Genomic DNA, 24,363 nt, shown 5'->3' on the forward strand with positions numbered 1-24,363 from the left:
GTTTTAAAGCAAGGGTCAAGGCTCTCACAGCAACCCGGGCAGTCGGTTACTGTTATCCTGTGACATTGTGAAACGACTGCAGTAGATTGGAAATTGGCGTGTGTGTGTGTGTGTGTGTGTGTGCAAAGTGTGTATTTATTGTGAGTGTGTGAGTGTGTGTAATTGTACTATGCGGCAGGTCGTGGGGGAGGAAGCAGCAGCAGCAGCAGCAGCAGCAGTGTGTGTGTGTGTGGAGTGTAGAGGTGGGGAGTGATATGGATAGTGTAGAAAAAATGATGGCGAAGAAATGGGAAATCTCGGCACCTGTTTCCAGGGCAACAGAGGTCTGAAAAACACAGGCAGGTTGGACTTTTTTTTATTTTTTATATATATATATAAATATATAAATATATATATCCTCCACGCTGCACTGCCCTCTGGCAACACACTGCAGACACCTTCTAATGAGTCCTCTTCATGTGTGCAGCACATGTGCAGGTGTCTGCAGGTGCATGCATGTTGCATGCATACCTGATCATGCACAGGTGACGTCATCCCTACATGATCTTCCTCACTCTTCCTCCTCTCTAAAAAAATAAAATAAAAAAATAAAAAATGATGCTCTGGTCTGCAGTCAGTCAGCTCTCCGCCTGACTTGTAGGAGGAGGAGGAGGAGGAGGAGGAGGAGGAGGGACAGGAAAATGCCTTTCTCTGTGGGAGACATCAGCCCTGTGTGATCTCATGAATATATTATAGCGGGGGTCATTGTGCAATGAGGAAGGTGCAGCGAGCCTGCCAGGTTACGGCCTGAGGAGCTCGGCTGCAGCTCGGTCCGTCACACCGTCACTCGGCTTCAAGGGTTTGAGTTAGTCAGCTGATAACACGGTTTACACGGAGGTTTACAATAAATAACAGCAGGGTTATATTTGTGTTAGTTAGTTTAGAGGCTGCTGGCTGCGGTTCCCGCTCCACGGTTCCGTTAAATATGATATTAACGGTTTAACGGACGCGACTGCGACACTAGCTACCTAGCCGGCTAAGCTAAGCTAAGCTAGGCTAGGCTAGGCTAGGCTAGCGGGCTCAGGCGGAGCTCCGTCCGGCAGCTGGAGGCTGAAGACGCAGAAACAAGGTGAGCTCGTGTCGTTAGCTGCTCAGCTTTCACATTTTGTTGTTGTTGTCGGTGCTAACCGTGAGCTAATGTAGCCTGGAGCGGAGCTAACTGTGCTAACGGTGCTAACGGAGCTAACGGCGGCAGCAGCCCGCAGCGGCGGCGTGTTGAAGCCGCTCCACACAACCGGGGATAATTCAAACCGGAGGCTTTGTTTGTTTGTTTGTTTGTTTTGTTTTTAATTAACATCACAGCTTTTTTTAATTACAGCTTTTTTTTTTCGCTGCAACATATCTGCGTTTTATTCCCGCGGCTCGGGCAGGTGAGCTGCTTTGTTCTGCTCTGCTGCATGTTGTTGTTGTTGGAGATGTTTGCATGCTCTGCTGTCACCATCATCTCCATCTCCATCTTCATCGTGTCTGGACATGAAGCCTGCACGCTCCCAGCTGTTGTTTTAAACATGCATGTGTTGCAATGTGTGAGTGTTTACATGAGAGGACAGGTGTTGCACCTCTGGAGCTGATTAATTGACCCTAATTAGGCACCTGTAGCATCAGACAGACTCATGTCCATCCTGTCTTCACGTCTCTTTTGTCTTTCTCTCAAACATCTTGTCTCTTCATTGTCTCTGTCTGTCTGTCTGTGTTTAACAAGCCATCACCTGGTAATCTGTCTCTTTTTTTAATTACTGTGTTGTCATTAAATGCAGGTGCACTGCAGATCAGAGCTCGTGTTATTGTACAGCGAGTGTTTCCATCCAGACGCTGATTCAGCTCATTCAGAGAAATTGCTTTTCAATCCGCAGACGTTATTGTTGGTGGATGTTAACAGTCGAGCACTGAGCTGATAGAAACGATTGTTTTCCTCGGTAACGTCTCATGTTCTCATCGTTTCTCTGTTGTTCTGTTAGTAAAATGAATATTTTGGACATTTGAAACAATTTAAAGACATTTCATAGATTAAATATTGACCTAACAAGGCTGCGTCCACACTGAAAGCCTCTGTGTTTAATAATTATGATATATTTTTTTTTGTTCGTCTCTTGACTTGAATTGTGTGAACTTCCTGTCCTGGACTGTCATACGACATCGCAGCACGCCGTCATAAATAAGTAAACATGGAGTCGGCGTTTACGGTTTCATTCACAAGTTGTTGAGCAGTGGAAGGCAGCGAGGACGAGGACGAGGACGAGGACGAGGAGACGTGTTTAATTGTGTCTTCTTGTGTGTGTGTGTGTGTGTGTGTGCACAGTCGAAGCCAGGAGTTTCAGGATCGTGATTTCAGGATGTGAGAAGCTACTTTTGATCAGGGTCGGTGTGGAGCTGAGAGCGATGTTAAAGGTTTGAGATCAGACTCTCCAGAACCGGCTGCTCATTCCGTCCAAAGCTTCTCGTCCAGTTCAGTGTCTGAGATTTTAATTCAGAACGGCCGTGACTGAAGGAGTCTCCGTGTTCGAGGTTACCGTGGTGACACATTCAGCCCTGTTACGTTTCGAGATGATGATGATGAACGTGCTGATGTTCAGGTGAATGGTGTCTCGTGGTGTAACTTTGGGCTCCGGGCTCAACTCTCTGTGATTTACAGAGTTTATGATGGACAGTGAAGTAAACTGCTGACAGCTGTAGCTGCTGTTAGCTCATGTTAGCTCAGTTTGTCAGCTGGACTGTGAGCTCAGAGCACCAGGCGAGTGTTAGTGTTTGTAGCAGAGGCGGTTTGGACCAACAGGAGGAGGAGGAAAAAGAAAAGGAAGAAGAGGATTTCAGGGAGTGGAGCAGGTGTCGTGCCAGAACAGGAGCTGGGCAGTGTAACCGGCCTCTGTGGAGCGACAGGACTTTGATGGAGTAATATCAGCTGCTGCTGCTGTGTCCGCTGTCGTTGACCTTGTTGATGTTCGGCTGTTAGCGGAGTTGTCGACTCGTTAGTTTTTGATCAGGAGTGATGTAATCAGAACAAATGAGAGTCAGAGAGCGTTCGGCGGTCCGGCTCGACAGACGGCTGATAAATGATGTGAAGTGTTTGTTTTCATTTGATTAAGACGCAGAGGGAGCGTTTAATCATCTTTACTGACGAGCTGCCTCGAGCGGTTTGTACATGCACGAACGTTAAGAGCTGCTAGTCTGGACTTTAATTGATTATCAGGTTAATTGAATTTGGTCCCAGCTTTAATCAATAGAGAGACTAAAGTATGTTTGTCAGTTTCCAGCTGCCTCAGCGACCTCATGTCGACTCACCGAGGTGGAAATAAAACAACACTGAGCGCTCGATGGAAGTTAAAGCAGAAACAGTGACTTTCATCAGGCGTCGACAAATTAAGAAGAAATCAATCTGAAATAAACTGAAGAATAAAAGTTCTTTGTTACTCAGACGTGTTGACGATCCTCACAGGAGTGAAAGTTAGTTCATGTTTCCGTTATTTTAACAAGAGTGGAAAATGTCCCTTAAAATTCGAATCAGTTAATCAAAGAAAATTAAATTAAATTCAACTTTTTTCGATGTTTGAATGTTTCAATTAAAGACCAAAAAAATGCCAAAAATTGCAATTTAAAAATGAGAATTTGCTGCTTTATTCTTTAAATCTCTCTATAAGCTGATTGTGAATCAACACATATGACGACTGCATTATCTGCTCGTGTGGTCTCACCTTAGTTCACACGGTGAAGGTGAGCTGGGCACGAATGTTTTCTGTTGGCCGTCCCGGCTCGTATAGTTTAATCTAATATCTAATAGTATCTTCATAGAGATGAGAAATCTTGATGAACTTGTAACAAAACATTTCAAGACGTCGCCTTGAGCTTTTATATTTGTTTTATATATTTTAAATATTCCAACACTTTATGGACATCGATTAATTGGAAAAAATGATCGCCGGATTAATCGATAATAAAAATAAGATTAGAAATAGACGTAGGTGAGGTAAAACATAAATAATAATAATATAATAGTCGCCCCTTATTAAATTACTATTTTGCTGAAACTGAATATCTTCAGGTTGTTTGAAGTTTTGGACTTTTGGGAAACATTGTTCACTGAACAACTCATCGACTGATGGAGAGAGTCATCAACAGATGAATTAGAAATAAATCTAACATGAAACCATCCTGATGAAGCTGAACTTCTCCGTTATCTGCTCGTGGTTCTTGGAGGGTCGATCGAACACCTTCTGTGTTTTTGGCTGTCGGTGTGACGACATGAGCTGAGAGGTCAGAGGATGATGATGATGATGATGATGATGAGGAGGAGGAGGAAGCTGAGGTACAGCATGTACCGTCTGTGCTGCTTTGTGTTCAGTTCAAACATCTCGATAGAGGCAGACGTCTTCCAAACCCCCCTCCACCTCCTCTCCTCTCTCTTTGTGTGGTTCAGCTGCCGAGCTGTGATGGAAGTTACAAGGTGCTGTCTGCAGGCTGCCGCTGCCTTTTGATAGGAGGGGAATCAGGTACGACAGTCATGTGATCCCCATCCACCCTCCTCTCTACACCGAGATGTGGGGTGTCTGACCCACATCTGCAAAGTGCAGAAATGAGAGAGAAACGAGGGCGGCTGGGGGGAAAATTAGCACGTCAGCTGGAAGCCGTCAGATAAAGAAAATCATTAGCGGGAGGCGGCGGTGCAGCGGCGACGAGGAATGCGTTGGAAACAGTGAAAACATCTGGAGGGAAAGTGGCAGATAAACATGCAGGACGAGCGAGAGAAGAAGAGTCTGCTGCCTCTTCACATCTCTGTTCTCTTAAATTCCTTTTGAAATCAGCGAGCTAAATTTAGCTCCCAGCACCACCTCCCCATCCTCCACCCTCCACCCTCCTCCTCCTCCTTTGAGAGGTATCAGAGCTACAGCAGTCAGTGATAGGCTAACGTTTTGATGCACACACACACACACACACACAGATTAAAGTGAGTGGCTGTGAGTGGGAGGGCGCTGTGTCTTTGTGCACACACAGTGTGGGCTATAGTGATGATAAATTGTTGCCGTGCAGCAGATGAGCTCTGAGTAACCGTCTCTTCATGTGTGTTTGTCTCTGTCTCCTCTCAGGGCTGCTGCCTCTTAAGGACAGTGGGGGCTCTCTGATGATCCCCACGTCCATCCGATGAACCCCCTCAACTCCATGAAACCCTCCCTGCCTCCCAATCCACAAAGGTACACACACACACCGCAGTGACACGATGTCCTCAGGTGATCCTGGTGACACCTCACCTGCTCTGCCCAGTGGCACATTTGTTCTGGTCCGTTGTTGTTGTGGGTCCCCGTATCACGAGACGGCTCGATCCCACCAGGAGCACGGCGCCCGTTCTAGACAGTGTTCGCCGCTCCGTGGAGAATCCGCCACCGGGCTATTTTTGACGGTCAAACAGCTCCGAGGAGAAAGCAGTGATTTTTCAAAATAAAACACCCTGTGCAGACTTCAGACGTGAATAACTTAAATACGTAGACCAGGGGTGTCCAAACTGTTCCACAAAGGACCGGTGTGGCTGCAGGTTTTTGTTCCAACCAACCAAGAGCACACACAGTTTGACCAATCACCTCCCTGAAGACTGAGATCAGTTGATTAAATGAGATTAAATGTGCTGCTGCTTGGTTGGTTGGAAGGAAAACCTGCAGCCACACCGGCCCTTTGAGGAACAGTTTGGACACCCCTGATGTAATCTGGTGTCTGGTGGGCATAATGTTTCTGAAAGCCACGTTTTCTGAAATGCAGAAATCGAAAGTGCTCGTGAAAACAGGTGGATGGAAACTTAACAGGTATCATGAAGCTGGTTCAGGTAACTCAGAGCTTTCAGTAGCATCATCAGAACCAGAGTGGAGGAATCGTCTGTGCGAAAACAGGCCGGAGGAAAAGAAAATTGATTAAACTATAAATCCGAAATGGCGTTAATTCAAGTGTGCAGACGTGTTGGGTGTCACCGTCTGAAAAAAAAAACTGAATGAGTCCAGTCGGCTTTAAATGTTTAATTGCGGACCGTTAAAGCAGTCGGCTGTTGAGCGTTCAGCCTTCTTTTGGACGGCTGCTCGATGAGGTTTACTCGAGCCAAAAACGCTGTTTAATTGAGTGCAGCCGCAGAGCCTGTTGACTGCTCGTGTTCCTCTCCGTGAAAGCGGAGAGACGTCGGCAGCTCGCCGAGGCGACGCGCAGCCTCCAGAAAATGTTACATTCGATTTTTTTTATATCTGAAATAAGCGTCCCTGCAAATGGTTGTAAAGGAGGAAGCAAAGGGCGACCTGAGCCGGCGTTTAAACGATGTATCGACGTCCACCTCCGTGCTGCGATGGTACAAACGAGCCCTAACAAGGTGTTAAACACACATTAGTTTTAATGTTTTAATGAGGAAATGATGAAACACTGTGTGTGTGTGTGTGTGTGAACCATCCCAGTAACTCGGCTTCGTATCCTCCTGCAGCAGTGACGGCCCCTTCCTAAATGACCCAGTCTCCTGGCAACCAGGCACCAATCAGCACGCAGGATCTCTCTCTGTAGTAACCACAGTGTGGGGCGTGACCAATCCCACACACAGCCAGGTAACACATGTCTCAACACCCAGCTCCTGTTTTATGCGCTGTGACCACACGAGAACATAAAGAAGCTTGTGTTTATCTGTATTTCTGAGAATAATAGACGATTCTTTATTGTTCTGGTTTTCAAATCAAGCTCGGATTGAATCCTCTTTGCAGACACAGTTAGCAGATATTTCCCTCGGGACTTTGGTCGGGTACCGAAACCCGGTGCCAACGTGGCACCAGACTGGATCACGGCGCAGATGTCGGTGCCTCGTTTCAGAGTCATCACCGCTCGTGCCATCGCTAGTTAACATTATGGACGGCTTAACTGTACTCGAGTATTTCTTCTGATTACATTACTTATAGCGAGTCAACCAGCTGTGAAGAGGACACTGATGGATGGTGAAATAAAAGGCTGAAAGACAGACGACGTCTGTCTTTCAGCCTTTTATTTCACCATCCATCAGCATCCTCTTCACTTTCTTCTCCTCTACCATCACGTCGGTTACAATCAGATGTATAGTAACGAAGTGGAACTACTTAAGTACTGTACTTAAGTACTAAAATGCAGTATCTGTACTTTTTTGGAGTATTATTTTTTCCCCCAACTTCTACTTTTACTGCACTACATATTTTTGATGAATTTAATACTTTTACTCCGATACATTTTTCATGTGCTGAATCATTACTCGTTACTATTGTAGCGTCCAGCCGGACATGTGATTAATGACGAGGCGATATTAAACAAAGCTGCATTTTTTGCTGAACGGTTTGGTTCCAGGACTCGGTTACTGTCGGCCGTAACCACGCAAAAAAAAAACAACAACAACAGAACAGTCTCAGTCTCACATCAACCTCGCTCGTGCGCCGTACGTCATACACCTGACACCCAGGTGCGCTCTCTCACCTGCTGCCCCGCCCCCTCACTCTCGCATTCATTCAGACGCATTCACAGACCATGGGAAATCACAGAACTCTACCATGAACATTGTAACACTGTAACATTAGAAGTTGTGCCTTAATAAATATTTGAAATAATGTAAACAACAGTACTTTTACTTTTACTTGTACTTTTACTTTCAGTACTTGAGTAGCAATTTTTTACATACTTCTACTTGCAATACTTAAGTACAAATTTTTTTGAATACTTTAGTACTTTTACTTAAGTATGGTGTTTAAAGAACACTTCAACTTCTACTCAAGTCAGTTTTTTGATATAGCACTTGTACTTCTACTCCACTCCTTTACTCCAGTACTTTATACATCTCTGGTTACAATGTCCGCTTGCCCAGCTCCTGTTCTGGCACGACACAGCTCCGCCCCCCCCTCATCAGAGTTTCCTGTAAACCTCCTCCTCTTCTTCTTCTTCTCCCCGGTCAGGACGGCGTAGTGTGAGAACTGCGTGTGATAATTAATTCTGTAATTCCGAGAATTACACTGCAAAACGCTCCGAAGACACGACGGAGGAGTAGAAATGTTTTTTTCTTTTAAGTGAAGGATGAGACACATTTATCAAGCTGCTCACTCCTACTCACAGTGAAGTGTAGCAGTGACCTTTTAAAGAGAAACTTTCAGCCGTTTACTTATGTCACATCATCATGTAGTCTGTCTGATTCATTGATGTGGACTTCCTTTTAGATTCTGTTGGTTTGATTCCTCCTGAATAACAGGAGAACAGGAAGTCGGACACTAAGGAGTTAAAAGTGAGACCACAGTGAAGCTCTGAGGAGATTCTGCCGGTGATGGCGTTATACATCACAGGAAACATAATCAAAGGGCACTTTACTCCAACAGCAGACAAAATAAATATTGTTAAGCACCGAGAAACTCAAGAAAAGTGGTGCAAGCTTATGAGAGTGCAGCTGTAAATTACCCACAACATGAGCTGTGGCTGTTTCTTGAAATAACAACGTTCGTCATGACCAATCTCACACAGTCTGACTGTCTCTGAGGGTCTGCAAACAGCCTGCAGACCTCCTGTTGACCCACACTGACCTGTGATCAGCTGAACGGTGTCTCTGTCATTCGTACGTCTGTTCTCACACTATGTAACCTGCTGACAGCTGTAGCTGCTGTTAGCTCATGTTAGCTCAGTCTGTTAGCCAGGCTGCCCGGATTGTGAGCTCAGAGCAGTGTTAGTGTTTGTACTGCAGGCCGTTTCAGGCCGAGCGGAGCCAGTGTTGTGCCAGAACCGGAGCCAGGGGTGAGTGAGTAATGTAACTGAGCTCAGCAGCCTCTGTGGACATAATGGCAGAGGAGAAGTGAGCGAAGAGGAGCCACTCACGGTCCAATATGCAACTTTAAAACAAGTTATTTGATTTCTTTTTTAGGTAAAGACAAAGCTCCGCCTCAACTCTCTGTGATTTACAGAGTTTATGATGGACAGTGAAGTAAACAGCTGACAGCTGTAGCTGCTGTTAGCTCAGTCTGTTAGCCGGACTGTGAGCTCCGAGCACCGTGGGGAGTGTTAGTGTTTGTACCGCAGGCGCGTTGGAAGAAGAAGAAGAAGTTTACAGGGAATGCTGACGGGGAGCGGAGCTATGTCGTGCCAGAACAGGAGCTGGGCGAGCTCAGCAGCCTCTATGGACATAATGGCAGAGGAGAAGAGAGCGAAGAGGACATTAACGGAGGAAGCTAAGAAGAGAAAAGGAGAGAGTGAGCGAGCAAGAAGCCAAAGTCGACTAGTTTTGGATCATAAGTTAGTTTGATTTCGCTCTCAGATGAAAATATATTTATTCGTCCATGTTTCGTTTCAGTTGCACTTTCATTGTGACTCTCAGGATTCAGTCTGACTGTAAAGTGTCATGACTCCTCCCCCGCTGTCTCCTCTCTCTGATGGTCTTTATCTTACTCATACACCGCGTTATGGTTCATATGACTGTAATAACACCTCTCTGTTTCCCCCGTAGGTGTTCGGTGCCCCCATGGGTCCGGGTGAGAGCTCTGGCGGTCATATGATGCCCGGTGGCAGCCCTGGTATGGGTCCTGGCATGGGCTCCCAGTTCATGGGCCAGCAGTCGTACGGGGAGGCCGTCTCTAAAGGTTACGGCCAGCCGGTCATGTACGGACGTCCCAGCGCTGCTTACAACCCAGGCTCAGCCTACGGTGGAAGGTACTTTTTACTGTCAGTGTGACCGCAGATGAAACTAACTCGTCATGTCTGAAAGTTACAGGAAACGAGTCACGGCCGTGCTGATATTCAGAATAACAGAACTCTGTCTCGTGTTATATTGTTTTTATACAACAGTTCAAGCTCCGTTTATTAGTTAACAGTAAGAAGCGACGACGATTATGATCCGTTTGTTTATTGAATCATTTATTTGCACGGCACTGTTGCCAGGCAACACAAACTGTTAGTGCGCTGTAGTTATTGTTTTAATGAATCGATGAATCAGGTTTACTATCAGCTCTCTGGAGTCCAGACGCCGGGACATCCGCGCTACGATCAGATGTGAATTATTATTATTATTATTTATTTATTTATTTTAAATCAAGAAAATGACAAAGCCGCGTGGGTTGCCGTGGCAACACGGCTCATACAGCTCGTATTTATGACAACAGAGGACGGAGCTTTGCGTCCGACTGAGATCAGAGAGCTGAAAAAAGTTTGTTTGTGCCGAGCGCTGACGGAGGATAAATACTACCGGAGGAGCGGAGCGTCTTACGCAACACGTTCACGTAATCAGTGCAGCAACCGAATAAATGACAGAACACACAGTGAAATATGTGTGGACAGGTTTACAGCTCTGTGAGGAGGAACAGTGGAAATTTAAGATCATAGATGTCAACATGAAACTTCCCACGATGATCACTCGCATTAAGAAATCTGAAATCTGGTAAATCCAGGTCCTGACGAGCTGGGTGACTGTCCTCTGTTTTCCACAGCGCTCCAGGTGAATTCGCTCTGACACAGTTTCTTGATTCTGACGTTACTGTAGTGATCTCGCATGTTTGAGCTTTCTTTAGAGGCTCAGTGATTACATGCACAGCCCTTGTAGCTGTGAAGACGTGCTCCATTTAGTTCGGGTGAGTCACGGGAACAATGGGCCTCGTGTTGAAGAGGTTAACTGCTGCTCTCTGATCAGTGTTGTGTATTTTTATGTTGCATATGTCAGCGTGGCCGCTCTGACTCACGCTCACTCATCTCCCCATCCTCTTCCCCCTGCAGTTACCCCGGTAACAGTGGAGGCGCCGGTCTGGGCGTTCGCCCGCCCTCAGACTTCACTCAGGCCGCCGCTGCCGCTGTCGCTGCCGCCGCCGCCACGGCAACTGCCACCGCTACGGCAACTGTTGCAGCAATACAGGAGAAACAGAACCAGGAGATGAACTATGGGCAGGTAAATGTGTTTACAACTGCACTTCATGTCAGTTTTCTATCAGATTTAGATGCTTGAAAGTTACTATTGTTTACCAGCCTTTATTTATCTCCCCAGTCACAGCCCAGGCCGGCGTGTTTTTGCTTGTAAATCATCGTGATGCTTCTTAAATTCTTCTAACAAAGCCAGACATGTGACTATTTCTCTCTTGAGTTAATTAGGATTGATTCACAGAGGAGAGCAGCTACACACTTCCCTGACATGTTCACATTAAAGACGCCTGTGTCGGTCGTGAAACGTGGCTCCTGATTTTGATTTGCTTTATTGAAATCAGGCCTCCGTCTCGAAAACTCGGTCCACGTGGCGCCCGTCCGTTTTCCGTCACATTGAGATGTTTGAAAGTTATTTTTTTATTATCTAGTTTCACATCTTGAGGCCAGCCGTCAGTCTGCATGCTCAGAATCATGATTTTAAAATAAATAAGTGTGTAAATCAATGAATATTGTCAACACAATGCATGAATCATGGGTGTTGTAGTGATTTAAGAAGGTTCTCTCTCTCTCTCAGACGTCCCAAGTTTTAAAAGCGTTCTTCAAATGTTTCTTCGTCTGGTTTGGAGTTGTGATGTTTGCTTTGCTGAAGCTGGTTTTTCTGCTTCCGGATTGAAGACACGTGTTTCTTATTAACAGCAGAGACGTCCCGTAATCTGACAGCACTCTGTTTTTACTCCATAGACTTATTTACAGAATTATAGAGTCACTCTATAATCACAGTGACTCTATAATTCTGCAAGATTTCTTTCTTGGGGACAGACGTCTTTGGTTTAGAGGATAAAAAAATCTTTCCTAACGTAGTAAACGACTCCTGAGACGACGTTGAGAGCAGAGCAGATGTTTGTTCATCACGGTGAGCTCGTTAAAAAACAGTTTTGGGGAAAACTTTTTTGACAGCACATGTGCAGGAGATCCTCGATGATTTGTGCTCCGTAGTTAAAAAGTGAGACAGACGCATCATAGCTGTTTCTCTACAAACGTGGTGATGTTTTCATAACTCTCCGTCCGATGCTTGATTAATCCAGCTCCTGTAACGCTGTGTTTACCCGCGCTGACGTACTTCCCTTTCCTCCCCTGCAGATGGGTGGAGCATCCTCTTACAGCACCCAGTTCCTGTCTCATTCGGGCCCCCGTGGCCCTCCTCCAGGAATGGTCTCTTCCAGGCCGGGACCTCCACCCACAGGCGGAGGCTTGTATCCTTCTCACCCCGCCCAGGCTCAGAAGATGCCCCAGCACGGAGGTTATCCAGGCGGACAGCAAGGGCTCAAACGGCCTTTTCATTCAGAGGTCAGTGAGAGCGCTCGCGTGGTTTGTTCAAGCACCAGTCACACTGCTCGTGTTTCACAATAAAAGCCTTGCTAAGAAATAAACGGTTTCTGCTCAAGTGCTTTTAATTTGAAATGGATACAGGAAGTCTCATGTTTCTACACCCCACTGCAAAAACGCCATGATGAGGGTGGATGTAGGCAGGAGGCTTCAGATCCCAGAGGTGGTGCACACACAACCCTCCGCCCAGACATGAGAGGAAAATAATCCTGATCGAGCTGACGGTGCCTTGGGAGGAGGGTTATGACGTAGCCCACGGGAAGCACCGTCCTTCAGGAGCGCAAGGACAAGGCACCGCCGCCTCACAGCGAGGCTGAGGAGGAGTTGGGATGTTCTCCACCTCGTTATCGCGTCCGTTTGCTGTGTTCACTGGAAACATGAGACTTCCTGTATCCATTTCAAATTAAAAGCACTCGAGCGTTTCAGTGGACAGAAACCTTTCTTCATTCCTCAACAAGGCTTTTATTCTGAAACATTTGCATGAACATGCTCGTCCAACGGCGACGTCTTCAGATGTTTAGTTTGGTCAAATCAAAAAATATTTAGTTTATAATCAGTCCAAAAACTCCAAACTTTAAAGGAGATATGACTAATGTTAGAAATAATACTAGTCTAGTATTGTTCTGTTGAAAACAGGATAACAGACAAAGATTCCTGTTTTGGTAAATGAAGTTATTCTGGTGGATTCCATCATTAAACTTCCAGAGAATAATCGGGTTGGGTTTGGGGATTTTTGTTGACGAGCTGAAACACCCAGCAGCGAAACGTATTTGTCAACAGACAGACGAGGTGAGTCAGAGTTGTGGTGTCCCTCGTGGTTTTTATTTCTCAACAGACTCTTCGGTAAGTCTTCTTCCTCCGTCTTATTTTTGTTCCCAGGGTTTTCCAGTGCAGCAGTACGGCTCTGGAGGGATGTCGGGGTATCCGAACCAGCCTCTGCAGTACCCCGCCGGTCCACAGCAGCGATGCGCCCCCTCGCCCTCTTACCCCTCCAGTCGGATGCCCCTCATGGGACAGTACAGTTCCGGATCACACAACCCAGCACAGTTCCCGCCCGGAGCCGGCCAGCCCAATCCTCCACAGTATTACAAGGTTCCATGAGCTCTTCCTTGATCTGGACATCCCTGAAAATATTCGTTATATCCATCACTGCTTTAGTCTTTTATTTGTTTCTAACGAGTGTTGTCGGAACGCACAGATCTAATTTCCTCACCGCCGTTGACCTCTTTTGTTCGATGTATCGATGGATCTCTCGCTGAGTGTCGTGTTTCCCGTCTGTTCTCCAGTCAGAGCCGTTCAACGGTCAGGGCAGCCTGCCATCTGGAGGAGCGGGAGGATACAATGCTTTCACACAGGCTGCAGTGAGCGGGGTAAGTCATATAATCACTCAACTCATTCAGACGAGTCCATCATCGACAACACATTGTGAAGTTCTAAACACTCGTCTCGTCCTCGCCGTCTCTCAGCCAGGTCGGGGCGGAGTGATGCCCGGGTATCCCAGCTCTCCGATGGGAGGGAATCCCACGCCTCCGATGACACCCGGGACGTCCATACCTCCCTACCTGTCCCCAGGCCAGGACACAAAACCCCCGTACCTTCCACCGGACATCAAGCCCAACATCAACACCCAGCAGCCCTCCACAGGTGAGGAAGCACGTTTGAAACCTGATTTCAGCCGGGTGCATTTCTCCTGGAGAAACATTAGTTCCAGTATATCCCAATAGAATAAAAGAAACAGATGTATTACCCCGGAGCAGGGACTTTATAACGCCGATAAAATCATTCAGGAATTAAATTAACTTCTTGGTTCTTGCAGCACAGTTCCTCAACAAGTTTGGGGAAGTTCCTGCTGTGGAAACGACCTAAAAGCCTCGAAACTCTTGTTCTTTCCCTTCAAGGTAACCCCAGCGACGACCTGCGTCTGACTTTCCCGGTACGAGACGGTGTCGTGTTGGAGCCGTTCAGACTGGAGCACAACCTGGCCGTCAGTAACCACGCCTTCCAGCTCCGAGACTCCGTCTACAAAACGCTCATGTTGAGGTGACGATCTCGTGTTCGGGCGCTCATTCGTCTTTTCAGGGACTCTCATCGTTGGTGTCACTAAAAGACATTTTTATGTCCAGGGTGACTTTCCATCAAAACCACAAAACAGACATCACTGAAGTCGCTGCTTTGTGCTTCAGAACAAACACAGCTCGTGTCTCTTTGTTGTAAATGTGAAAGACTTTTTAACCACTCAGAGATTTATTCATTTTTTCTCCAAAACACAGCAGTTGTTTGTCGAGTGCTGCAGAAATAAAATCCTAAAACTCGACATTTCTGCACCTCTGGTTCATCTCGGATATTTTCCTCTCTGTGACATGAAATGTGATTTTAGAAGCAGCACACCTCTCCCTGTTTCCTGACTGATTTTAAAAACACCACATGAGGAATGTTTGATAACCCCACCCTGTCCTCTCTCATGGTTTGTGTTGTGTCGCCCCCTGCAGACCAGATCTGGAGCTGCAGTTTAAGTGTTACCACCACGAGGACCGACAGATGAACACTAACTGGCCGGCCTCTGTGCAAGTGAGCATCACTTCTTCTTCTTCTTCTTCTTCTTCTTCACATACTGATTTCAGCTGACGGAAACAGACATGAATATTATTTGTCTCTTGTATCAGGTGAGCGTCAATGCCACTCCTTTGTGCATTGAAAGAGGCGACAACAAAACCTCCCACAAGCCCTTGTACCTAAAACAAGTGTGTCAACCCGGACGTAACACCGTGCAGATCACAGTCACAGCCTGCTGTTGTGTAAGTCGCCTTTAAATGACGCAACAATCCAGCCAATCCTTCATCATGTCCCGTGTTAAACGTGTCCCTCCTCTCTCTCTCCGCAGTCCCACCTGTTCGTGCTGCAGCTGGTCCACCGGCCGTCCGTCAGGTCTGTCCTGCAGGGTCTGATGAAGAAGAGACTCCTGCCGGCCGAGCACTGCATCACCAAGAGTGAGTCGAAAGAAGCTGAAATAAAGATGTGGTATTTGTTGTGATGTGACTAAAATAAATCACAGAGAGTTGAGGCGGAGCAGCCGGAGGACATCAGAGGGAAAACCAGAAAACATTTCCTCCATAAAATATGATCCAGTTTCACCAAAATCAGTGAAATAGTTGCTGCTGTGTGACTTAGTGCCGTAAAATCGTCACGTAGTTAAACTTTTTCACGTCTTTTTGTTTCAGTAAAGAGAAACTTCAGCAGCGGCACCATCCCCGGGACTCCTGGCCTGAACGGAGAGGACGGCGTCGAGCAGACGGCGATCAAAGTTTCTCTCAAATGTCCGATCACGTTCAGACGAATCCAGCTGCCGGCCAGAGGCCACGACTGCAGACACATACAGGTGAGGTCTCGTGTACGCGTGCACGTATTCATGCACCTTTCCAGCGCTCACACTGACCGTCTTTGTCTCGCAGTGTTTCGACCTGGAGTCCTATCTGCAGCTTAATTGTGAACGAGGGACGTGGAGATGTCCTGTGTGCAAGTACGTCCTGTATCGACGCCTCATCGCACGTTTCAGATCATCTCGGTGTGAAATCTAACCAGCAGTTTGTTCCTGTCGTTCACAGTAAGACCGCTCTGCTCGAGGGGCTGGAGGTGGACCAGTACATGCTCGGGATTCTTGTCTACATCCAGAAGTAAGTGTTTCTATCTGGACTTCATGTGTTCATCTCTCTGCTTCACGCCCAGTAACCCCTCGTCTCTGCTCTCAGCTCTGACTACGAGGAGATCACCATCGACCCGGTGTGCGGTTGGAGGCCGGTGCCCGTCAAACCGGACCTGCACATAAAGGAGGAGCCCGACGGCCCGGTGCTGAAACGCTGCCGAACGGTCAGCCCGAGTCACATGGTGCTGCCTAACGTGATGGAAATGATCGCCGCTCTGGGCCCGGCGTCGTCCCCCTACCAGGGTCTGACCGCAGGGGGCAGGAACACCCCCGACTACAACCGGCCAGGTAGATTCAGACAGAAAAGCTACGGCTGCTGCTTGATTTGTCCTCCTCAGACGTTGTAGTAAACAAACGAGTCAAAAACAAGAACTTCACACGGCTGAGCTTCAAGTCCTGCTGCTGGACATGAAACTAAAATATGTTTATACGCTGCAGAAAGTGTTAGAGATTATTAAACCAAATATTCTGTCTGTATGAGACAGTGGACAGTGGACAGGAGGACGAGCATGAAGCTGAGCGACCTCCACTGTGGACGGGGGCAGCAACAAAACATGTTGAACATCAAGTGTACAACATTATATCCTTAGTGTTACTTAAAGTGTTTTTTATTTGAGGTTCTGATCCAGAGTCAGTAGATGGAGGACGAGCATGAAGCTGAGCGATGGGGCAGCAACTAAATGGATCCAGCCGCCTAAAAAATTAACAGCAGTTTAAGTGTGCTGGGCTCGTGGTCCTGAGCGACGGGAAAATGGAGCAGTGGTCGTACCGGACTGTTGTGGTTCAGTCTTCCAGTCCAAGTTACGTTCCAACCCTCACTTGTGACCATGAGATCGTGAAATGAGCCGGGCTAAGAGTGAGGAGCTCGGCGTGGAGCCGCTGCTCCTTCGCTTAGCTTCACGCTGCTTCTCCAGGCGTGTACTCTGTATACACTGTGTGTAATATGTACACATACTGTACACAGTCACACTTTCTTAGATGGGAGGTGACCCAGAACAGTATTTGAAGCCGCAGAGCAAAGTGAGTACAAACACAGCGTCCCCATCTCCTCCTCCTTCATGTCCTCTTCTAGTCCACAGCTGGAGGCCGGTTTGTCCACGCCTCACTGCTCACTGTGACACACGAGGAAACAAAAGTCTGACCTGTTTTTCTGTAACGTTTGTTTGGTGTCGCCCTCGCAGGGAGCCAGGGATTCTCCAGCCAAACCGGGTTCACAGACTTCCCCAACACTCCCGGCACCCCGACACTCGGAGAGTACGCCTCCTCTGGACCGCCGCCTCCACTCCCCTACCAGTCCGAGCAGGTTAGACACCTTTAATAACACACACACACACACACACACACACACACACAGGAGTGTGTATTCACGTGGCCTCAGGACCCGTATGTTTTGTGTTGGGCTCACTCAGGACGTTTCCTTAACGCTTGAACGGGCGTCAAAAGACGAGCAGAGTTTGAATAGTCGACAGCCAGAAGGCTCGGCCTCATGAAACTCAAACACACGATGTCACTGACATCTCTGAGCTGATCGTCTTTCAACCAGCAGAGTAATTAATACTGAAGGTCGAGGCTGCTGACCCCGAGCAACTTCCTCCTCCACTCAGAGACGCTACGCGCTGAAAAGACAAAAAGGACGAGAGACGGAAAGTCATCTCACATTGTAACGAGTACAGACAGAAAATGATTGAATTATATTAATGAAATATTAATTTATATTATGAGACAAGCTTTTTCTGTTTATTTGGGGTAAATTAATTGTTAATCGAGTAATAAAAATAATGAATACTTAATAAAAATCTTCAGAATAATTGATTAATAAATTGTTTAGGATTAAAAAATCAGGAATCATTTTAAGTCATGTGACTCACACGTCCATCCGCGGCCCGTTTCAGACATGTCTGAGGACCGGGCCTCGGCTCGGTTCTGTATCGAATAATTTAACGCTGAGGACCTCGAGCTGACAGGAAGCCGGACACAGAAACAGCACAGAGAAGCCGGTGGATTTTCAAAATAAAACACCCCATGCAAACTGCTGGTGGTAAAAACAAAGAGACAAAAGAGAAACAAATGAAGCACGCAGCATATTCACACATGTAGAGGCATCTTCAGAAGAACATGAACCAGGAAAATTACAAAATCTGAGCCAGCCAAGAAAGTCTGAGGGAGAAACACTTCTGAAACTGAAGTCGATGTAGGACGAAACAAAACTGCGGCACATACGTGACGGAGGAGTTCGCGTGTAGCCTAGTGTTTAAGTACAGAAAAGGAGGAAGATGACAACATTTTTCTCTCAACTGTGATTGGAGCACATAACAAAAAGGGGCGGGGCTTAGGAAGGGTAACTAACAGATCCAAAGAAAAGACCAAAAGCCTGACGTGTCTTCTTCCTGTGTGTGGTTAGAGCTCCGTTAAAACACCCGTGAGCTGTAGTTCATTCAAACCTGCATAACTGTGAGGCGTTATTACCTGAATCTGTGTGGTGCTGTTACGTAACACTGTCTGTCTTCTCCTTCTGTCTTGTGAGTTCAGTTAAGAGCCTCTAACCGGCCCTGAAGTAGACAGCACTGCCTGAGCATATATATTCACTCGCATACCGAGCCACTGAAGCACATACCGCCTGTCGCGGGCAGCTGCTCGGCTGTCCGCGGAAGGTTTGTAGAGTAAGATTAAAGTGAGCGTCCTCCGCTGTCACACACTTCTGCTGCTCTGCCTCTTCAGAAAAGACCTCGTGCAGAGTGTTAATGTCACTTTACGTTTCCGTAAATTAAAGTTTCTCTCCTTGTGTTTGTGTCTCTTCCCGTCGCCATCAGACGTCTCATTCTGGACGAATCGAACACGCCCATAACCTCCTCCAGCAGCAGCAGCACAGTTCAGGCGTTCACGGTAATCAGAGTCTCGGCGACGCCGGCAGCCCGCTGCCGCAGCGGAACGCCAATACCCAGAGTTCCCGGCTGCAGAGCGAAGGCTCCTTCGGGCTGGGAGGCCCGGGAGCACCCGGAGGAGAGGGAGCCGATCATGCACTAGATGTGAGTGGAAGCCTGTCGGTCATGTGTTCAGCTTTATAAGAGCACCTGAAGGTTTACAGCAGTGGTCCCCAACCCCCGATCAATCAGTACCGGGCCGCACAAGAATTAATTAGTTATTTCTGTTTTATTTAATACGGTCATTTCGAAATAAAAAAACGTTTCAAAATAAAAGACAGCTGGACTTAGACTGGGACTATAATAAAGGGGGACTTACTACTTCATCCACAGTTGGTAGGAGAAGAAGAAAATATTAAGTATAAATGTAAATTACAAAAGATAATTAATTGTGCGAGGTAGTTGTTAATTATTTTTGGGTTGATCATTTTTAATTGACTCATCGGATTTCATGGGCAACAAGCTACAATGCCTACTACATATTCTCCGCGCTCTTTTGTTATTTGCATTATATCATATCTTTAAGTTGGCAGATAAAGTAGCTGCATTTAAAGCCAAACTGGATTTGTGGGGACGGCGCGTGAACAGAGGCATATTGGACATGTTTCAAACATTAGCGGGGATTTTGTGTGAGACTGAGCCTACGCCCTCACTCACCAAGCTGGTGCACGATCACCTGTCTTCGCTGTTAAAGGAGTTTGAGCGCTACTTCCCAACCTCAACGGACCCACGAACGAACAAGGAATGGGTACGTGACCCATTTGTCAACAAACCAGCTGAATCCAGCATGTCCGTGCAAGAAGAAGACCAACTGCTGGAGATCGCAAATGACGGCGGCCTTAAAACAGTGTTCGAGACAACAACTCTGACGGTGTTCTGGATTAAAGTCATGGCAGAATACCCAGAGATCGCTAACACAGTGCTGAAAACCCTGTTGCCATTTCCAACATCCTATCTGTGTGAAGTGGGGTTTTCTGCAGTGACCCCCACCCCCCCCGGTCCGCATTAAAGTTGTCAAGCATTGACCGGTCCGCAGTTAGGAAAAGGTTGGGGACCACTGGTTTACAGGACAACTTACAAATGACTTGATGTTCATTAGAAAGCTGCTTTCTGGCTGAGAGTTGCATTAGAAGATTAGAAGAAGGTAAAGAGACGTGAACATTTTAAAGTTTTATGGCGTCTTTTGTTTCCTGGAGTTTCCGCTGGTTTGTTGGGAACTACTTCAAGTTTAGACGTAGAAACTTTGCTCAGTCTCAGAGTGATATGTGGTAAATATGTCGAGTATTTGTTCTGATTACAGTACTTATGATCAAAAACTAACGAGTAGACAACTGTCAGCGTCCTCTTCGCTCTCTTCTCCTCTGCCATTATGTCCATAGAGGCTGCTGAGCCCGGCTACATTGTCCCGCTTGCCCAGCTCCGGTTCTGGCACGACACTGCTGTACTACCAGTGTTAAACGGCAACATTCCCGCGCTGCTCCGAGCTCGCAGTCCAGGCAGAACACTTGAGCTAACAGCAGCTACAGTTTACTTCACTGTCACTTTTAATTAAACGTCTTCTGTCTGTCTGCCGTCCAGCTTCTTCCCGAGCTGACCAACCCGGACGAGCTGCTGTCCTACCTGGGCCCGCCCGACCTGCCCAACAACAGCAGCGACGACCTGCTGTCTCTGTTCGAGAACAACTGACCGCCTCCAACGTCTTCGTCAGCGACGGTCATCTTCCAGTCCGGCCTCTCGCTCTTCTGTTTGCTGTAGCTCTGCCCTCATTGGTCAGAAGACGGCAACCGTTCTCTGTCGGCACCCACTACTTTATGTGTGTGTGAGTGTGTGTGTGTGTGCGAGTGTCTGTGTGTGCATAAATGAGTGTATCTTTGTGTTTTTTTAAGTGTCCTGCTGTACTTTAATTCATTCAGTGCAGTAAACAGGAAGAGGAGGGATCACACGTCATGAAGGCACTGACTCTGCAGACCAGCATTTTAAAAACTATAGCACAAAGCAGGCTGAAGGATTTAAATATACAGTATTTAATTTATAGATTTTATTCACTGACATGGAGATTAATGGAAGCTGGGATGTGTTCAAGGACGCGTTGATACAGCGGTTTCCCGACACAAACACACATTTCTACTGTTTTACCTCATGATCCAAATATATAACCATTATCTCTGTTGAGTTTCTCATAATATTTAAATATTTTAAAGTGTTCTGGTGTCGTGGAGCAGTCAGGGCTCATTCGCCGTCTGCTTTAAAGGTCCAGTGTGTCAGATTTATCTACAGAATATCATATTTATAACTTCTCATTAGTGTTTAATCAGCTGAGACTTTAACATCTACAAACCTCTTCTATAGGTGTTTCTACAGTAGCCCAGGATGGACAAACTAAACACTAGCTGTAGATGGGGACTGTGGCGCATGTTGGCGACGGGTTTGCAACCAGCAACTTTACCCGTTAGACCCCGTTAAATCCTCCACACACTGGTCCTTTAAGTTCACTTTCACAAACGTCTCTGTGCTCCTGATGTGGCCTCCCGGAACCGCTGCATTAAAGGTCGTGATATTTTACATTTCTCTTCTTGTCAACAACTCTTGACTTAAAAAGAGTTTGGAAAGGTCGCTGTATCTTCGTCAGACGAAAGAGGGGATTTGTTAGGGACTATTTCCCGCGGTGGATGAATCTACGTTTGAGTCAAGTATAACACTTCGTAGTGTAAACAGACAAGAACTTGATAGAGACAGCTGAAGAGTAACAGGAATGTGGAGAGAGATGAGGAACGACATGCAGCAGGTCGGATTCGAACCCTGGGCTGCTACACGGGGCAGATGTTCCACCAACTGAGCGAATCCCCAGATTATTCTTCTTTACCGAATTGCAACCGTGCAGACGTTATTTGACCACCAAAATATAAATATTAAACGTGTACAACTTATATTTGTATGTTGTGGTATTCACCTCAACCGCGTCAGCTCCAGCAGCTTCCTCGGCTACGTAGCGTCCGGCGTTCGAAACCATCCAAACTCATTTTGACATGCGTGAACTCACTTACGGACCTAAAATCCATCAATTTTCTTCCAAAAATCTGGGGTCGGGTCACAATGGCAGCAGGTTTATCAGAGCGTTCCAGCTCCTCCTGCTGGTCCTGAGGGGTTCCCAGGCTATAGATGGGTGATGTACTCCCCTCCAGCGGGGTCTCCTCCCAGTTGGACCTCCAAAGAAAGGCGCCTTGAACCGCCTCAGCTGGCTCCTTTCCGTTCTACTAAGTGGCCGAAATGAGCTTCCTCCACTGACCAGCTCATTTCGACCACTCGTATCCGCGATCTGCCCAAAGCTCATGACCGTAGGTGGAACGTAGACGGACTGGACTCGAGTATCTGGTCGTTTGTTTGACAATAAGAGAAATCTAAAACTTCATCGGACTTTTCCCGTAATACATGAAGATGTAAGATAAGGGCAGTTAAACTAAACGTGGTCTCATTTTTTTTTTTGTTTCTCTCTGTGCTGATCAGTCGGGCGACGAAGTGAAAAGACGAAGGGCGACCTCGCGTTTCAAACAAAGAAAAAAAGATGTACTATAGACTTTTTTTGTTTTCTAACATGAAGTTGGGAGAGCGCGCTGAGGTTCATTGTATCTCTGACATCCTTCAGCACTGTGAAATAGAAGGAAAACTCCCGCCTCTCTCCCTCTTGTTGGTTTCTACCCTCTTTCTGGGTATTTCTTTTTTTTTCCAAGCATACTGTAAATGAGTACAGCTGTGTGTCGTGGCATTTTCTGCCATCTGAAAGTTTGTTTTCCATCATTTGACACGTATAACCCATCATGACGCGGGTTCATGTACTGTATAATCAACTTGTTTTCATTAGAGAACGTGTGTGTATCAAATGAAATGTTAATCATGGTAATTTTAATGTTATTAGTTGGGTAATGGATCATCGTTGGCACTGTATACATACTGTATGTTAGAACATTACGAAGCAATTGTAAAAAAAAATAATAATAATCTGGCGTATGACGGGAAACGGACGGTCAGCTGATGTCATCGAGAAATGCAGTTAAACCTGCAGAAATGATTCTTCGTACCACTTTTTAAAGCTGACGTCTTTTTCTACGACTGAACCCTTCGAGGTCCCGACAAGGCAGCAAAGAAAATAATGCCAATTGAGCGACACGATAACGTTATATTTGGGGAAAATTATGGACTATTTAACTGCAAAAATTTGCTAGAGAGAGAAGAAGAAGAAAAAAAAAAAGAAGAGGTTTTTTTAAATATGTAAACTATTCCACATATTTTGTAACACATTGTAATTGCCATTATTTTCTATTTATTTTTTAATCATAACCGTCATTGTACCTGCAGTTACCTTTTTGTCCCTTTCCTGAATCTCAGAATCAGAATTAAAAATCACTTTATTTGACAAAAAGAATTCAGAGATCTGGTGTTTTTCATCTTGCAGCCGTTGAAGTGTCAAAGTCTCGAGGTGCGATGGAACAAAATACTTGGACTGGACTCGTTTGTGGATCCGTGACGACGTTTCAACTCTCAAAACTATCGTACGAAACGTCTTCACGGGTCTACAAACGAGTGGTGGCTCCAAACGGGGAATGTTAGGAAGTGAAGTGTGGATCCTCTTCACTCTCTTCTCCTCTTCCATTATGTTCACAGAGGCTGCTGAGCCCAGTTATGTAGCCCGCTCGCTCAGCTCTGGTTCTGACACAACACTGGCTCCGCTCCCGTCATCATTCCCTGTAAACTTCTTCTTCTTCTTACGCGCCTGCGGTACAAACACTAACGCTCCCCACGGTGATCGGAGCTCACAGTCCGGCTAACAGACTGAGCTAACAGCAGCTACAGCTGTCAGCAGTTTACTTCACTGTCCATCATAAACTCTGTAAATCACAGAGAGTTGAGGCGGAGCTTTGTCTTTACCTAAAAAAGAAATCAAATAACTTGTTTTAAAGTTGCATATTGGACCGTGAGTGGCTCCTCTTCGCTCACTTCTCCTCTGCCATTATGTCCATAGAGGCTGCTGAGCTCAATTACATTACTCACTCACCCCTAGCTCCGGTTCTGGCACAACACTAGCTCCGCTCGGCCTGAAACGGCCTGTGGTACAAACACTAACACTGCTCTGAGCTCACAATCCGGGCAGCCCGGCTAACAGACTGAGCTAACATGAGCTAACAGCAGCTACAGTTTACTTCACTGTCCATCATAAACTCTGTAAATCACAGAGAGTTGAGGCGGAGCAGCCGGAGGACATCAGAGGGAAAACCAGAAAACATTTCCTCCATAAAATATGATCCAGTTTCACCAGAATCAGTGAAATAGTTGCTGCTGTGTGACTTAGTGCCGTAAAGCGTTACGTACTTCTCCCGACCCGGAGCCCAAAGTTACATAGAGTGAGAACAGACGTACGAATGACAGAGACACCGTTCACCTGATCACAGGTCAGTGTGGGTCAACAGGAGTTAG

At 46.5% G+C, this 24,363-nt stretch overlaps 1 protein-coding gene across 5 annotated transcripts; it reads left to right on the top strand.

The window, feature by feature from the left end:
* Window positions 1–646: 646 nt before the first annotated feature.
* On the top strand, window positions 647–23,314 carry zmiz2 (zinc finger, MIZ-type containing 2). 5 transcript variants are annotated; one of them, XM_019278709.2, is made up of 21 exons: window positions 647–1,108; window positions 1,358–1,409; window positions 5,118–5,222; window positions 6,482–6,599; window positions 9,488–9,690; window positions 10,747–10,915; window positions 12,028–12,234; window positions 13,153–13,365; window positions 13,560–13,643; window positions 13,740–13,917; window positions 14,172–14,313; window positions 14,763–14,841; window positions 14,937–15,068; window positions 15,155–15,260; window positions 15,492–15,649; window positions 15,723–15,790; window positions 15,876–15,944; window positions 16,020–16,261; window positions 17,155–17,276; window positions 18,784–18,999; window positions 20,473–23,314. In XM_019278709.2, exons 3-21 carry the CDS (start codon window positions 5,173–5,175, stop codon window positions 20,578–20,580), a joined length of 2,664 nt encoding a protein of 887 aa, XP_019134254.1. In that variant the 5' UTR covers window positions 647–1,108; window positions 1,358–1,409; window positions 5,118–5,172; the 3' UTR covers window positions 20,581–23,314. The 5 variants fall into 5 exon arrangements, with proteins under 5 accessions (XP_019134254.1, XP_019134257.1, XP_010748016.2 ...); XM_019278712.2 differs by lacking the exon at window positions 1,358–1,409 and having other exon boundaries at window positions 6,485–6,599; XM_010749714.3 differs by lacking the exon at window positions 1,358–1,409 and having other exon boundaries at window positions 648–1,108.
* The last annotated feature ends 1,049 nt before the right edge of the window (window positions 23,315–24,363 follow it).

This window comes from Larimichthys crocea, chromosome IX (assembly GCF_000972845.2).
Source record: "Larimichthys crocea isolate SSNF chromosome IX, L_crocea_2.0, whole genome shotgun sequence".
Classification (NCBI taxonomy): domain Eukaryota; kingdom Metazoa; phylum Chordata; class Actinopteri; family Sciaenidae; genus Larimichthys; species Larimichthys crocea.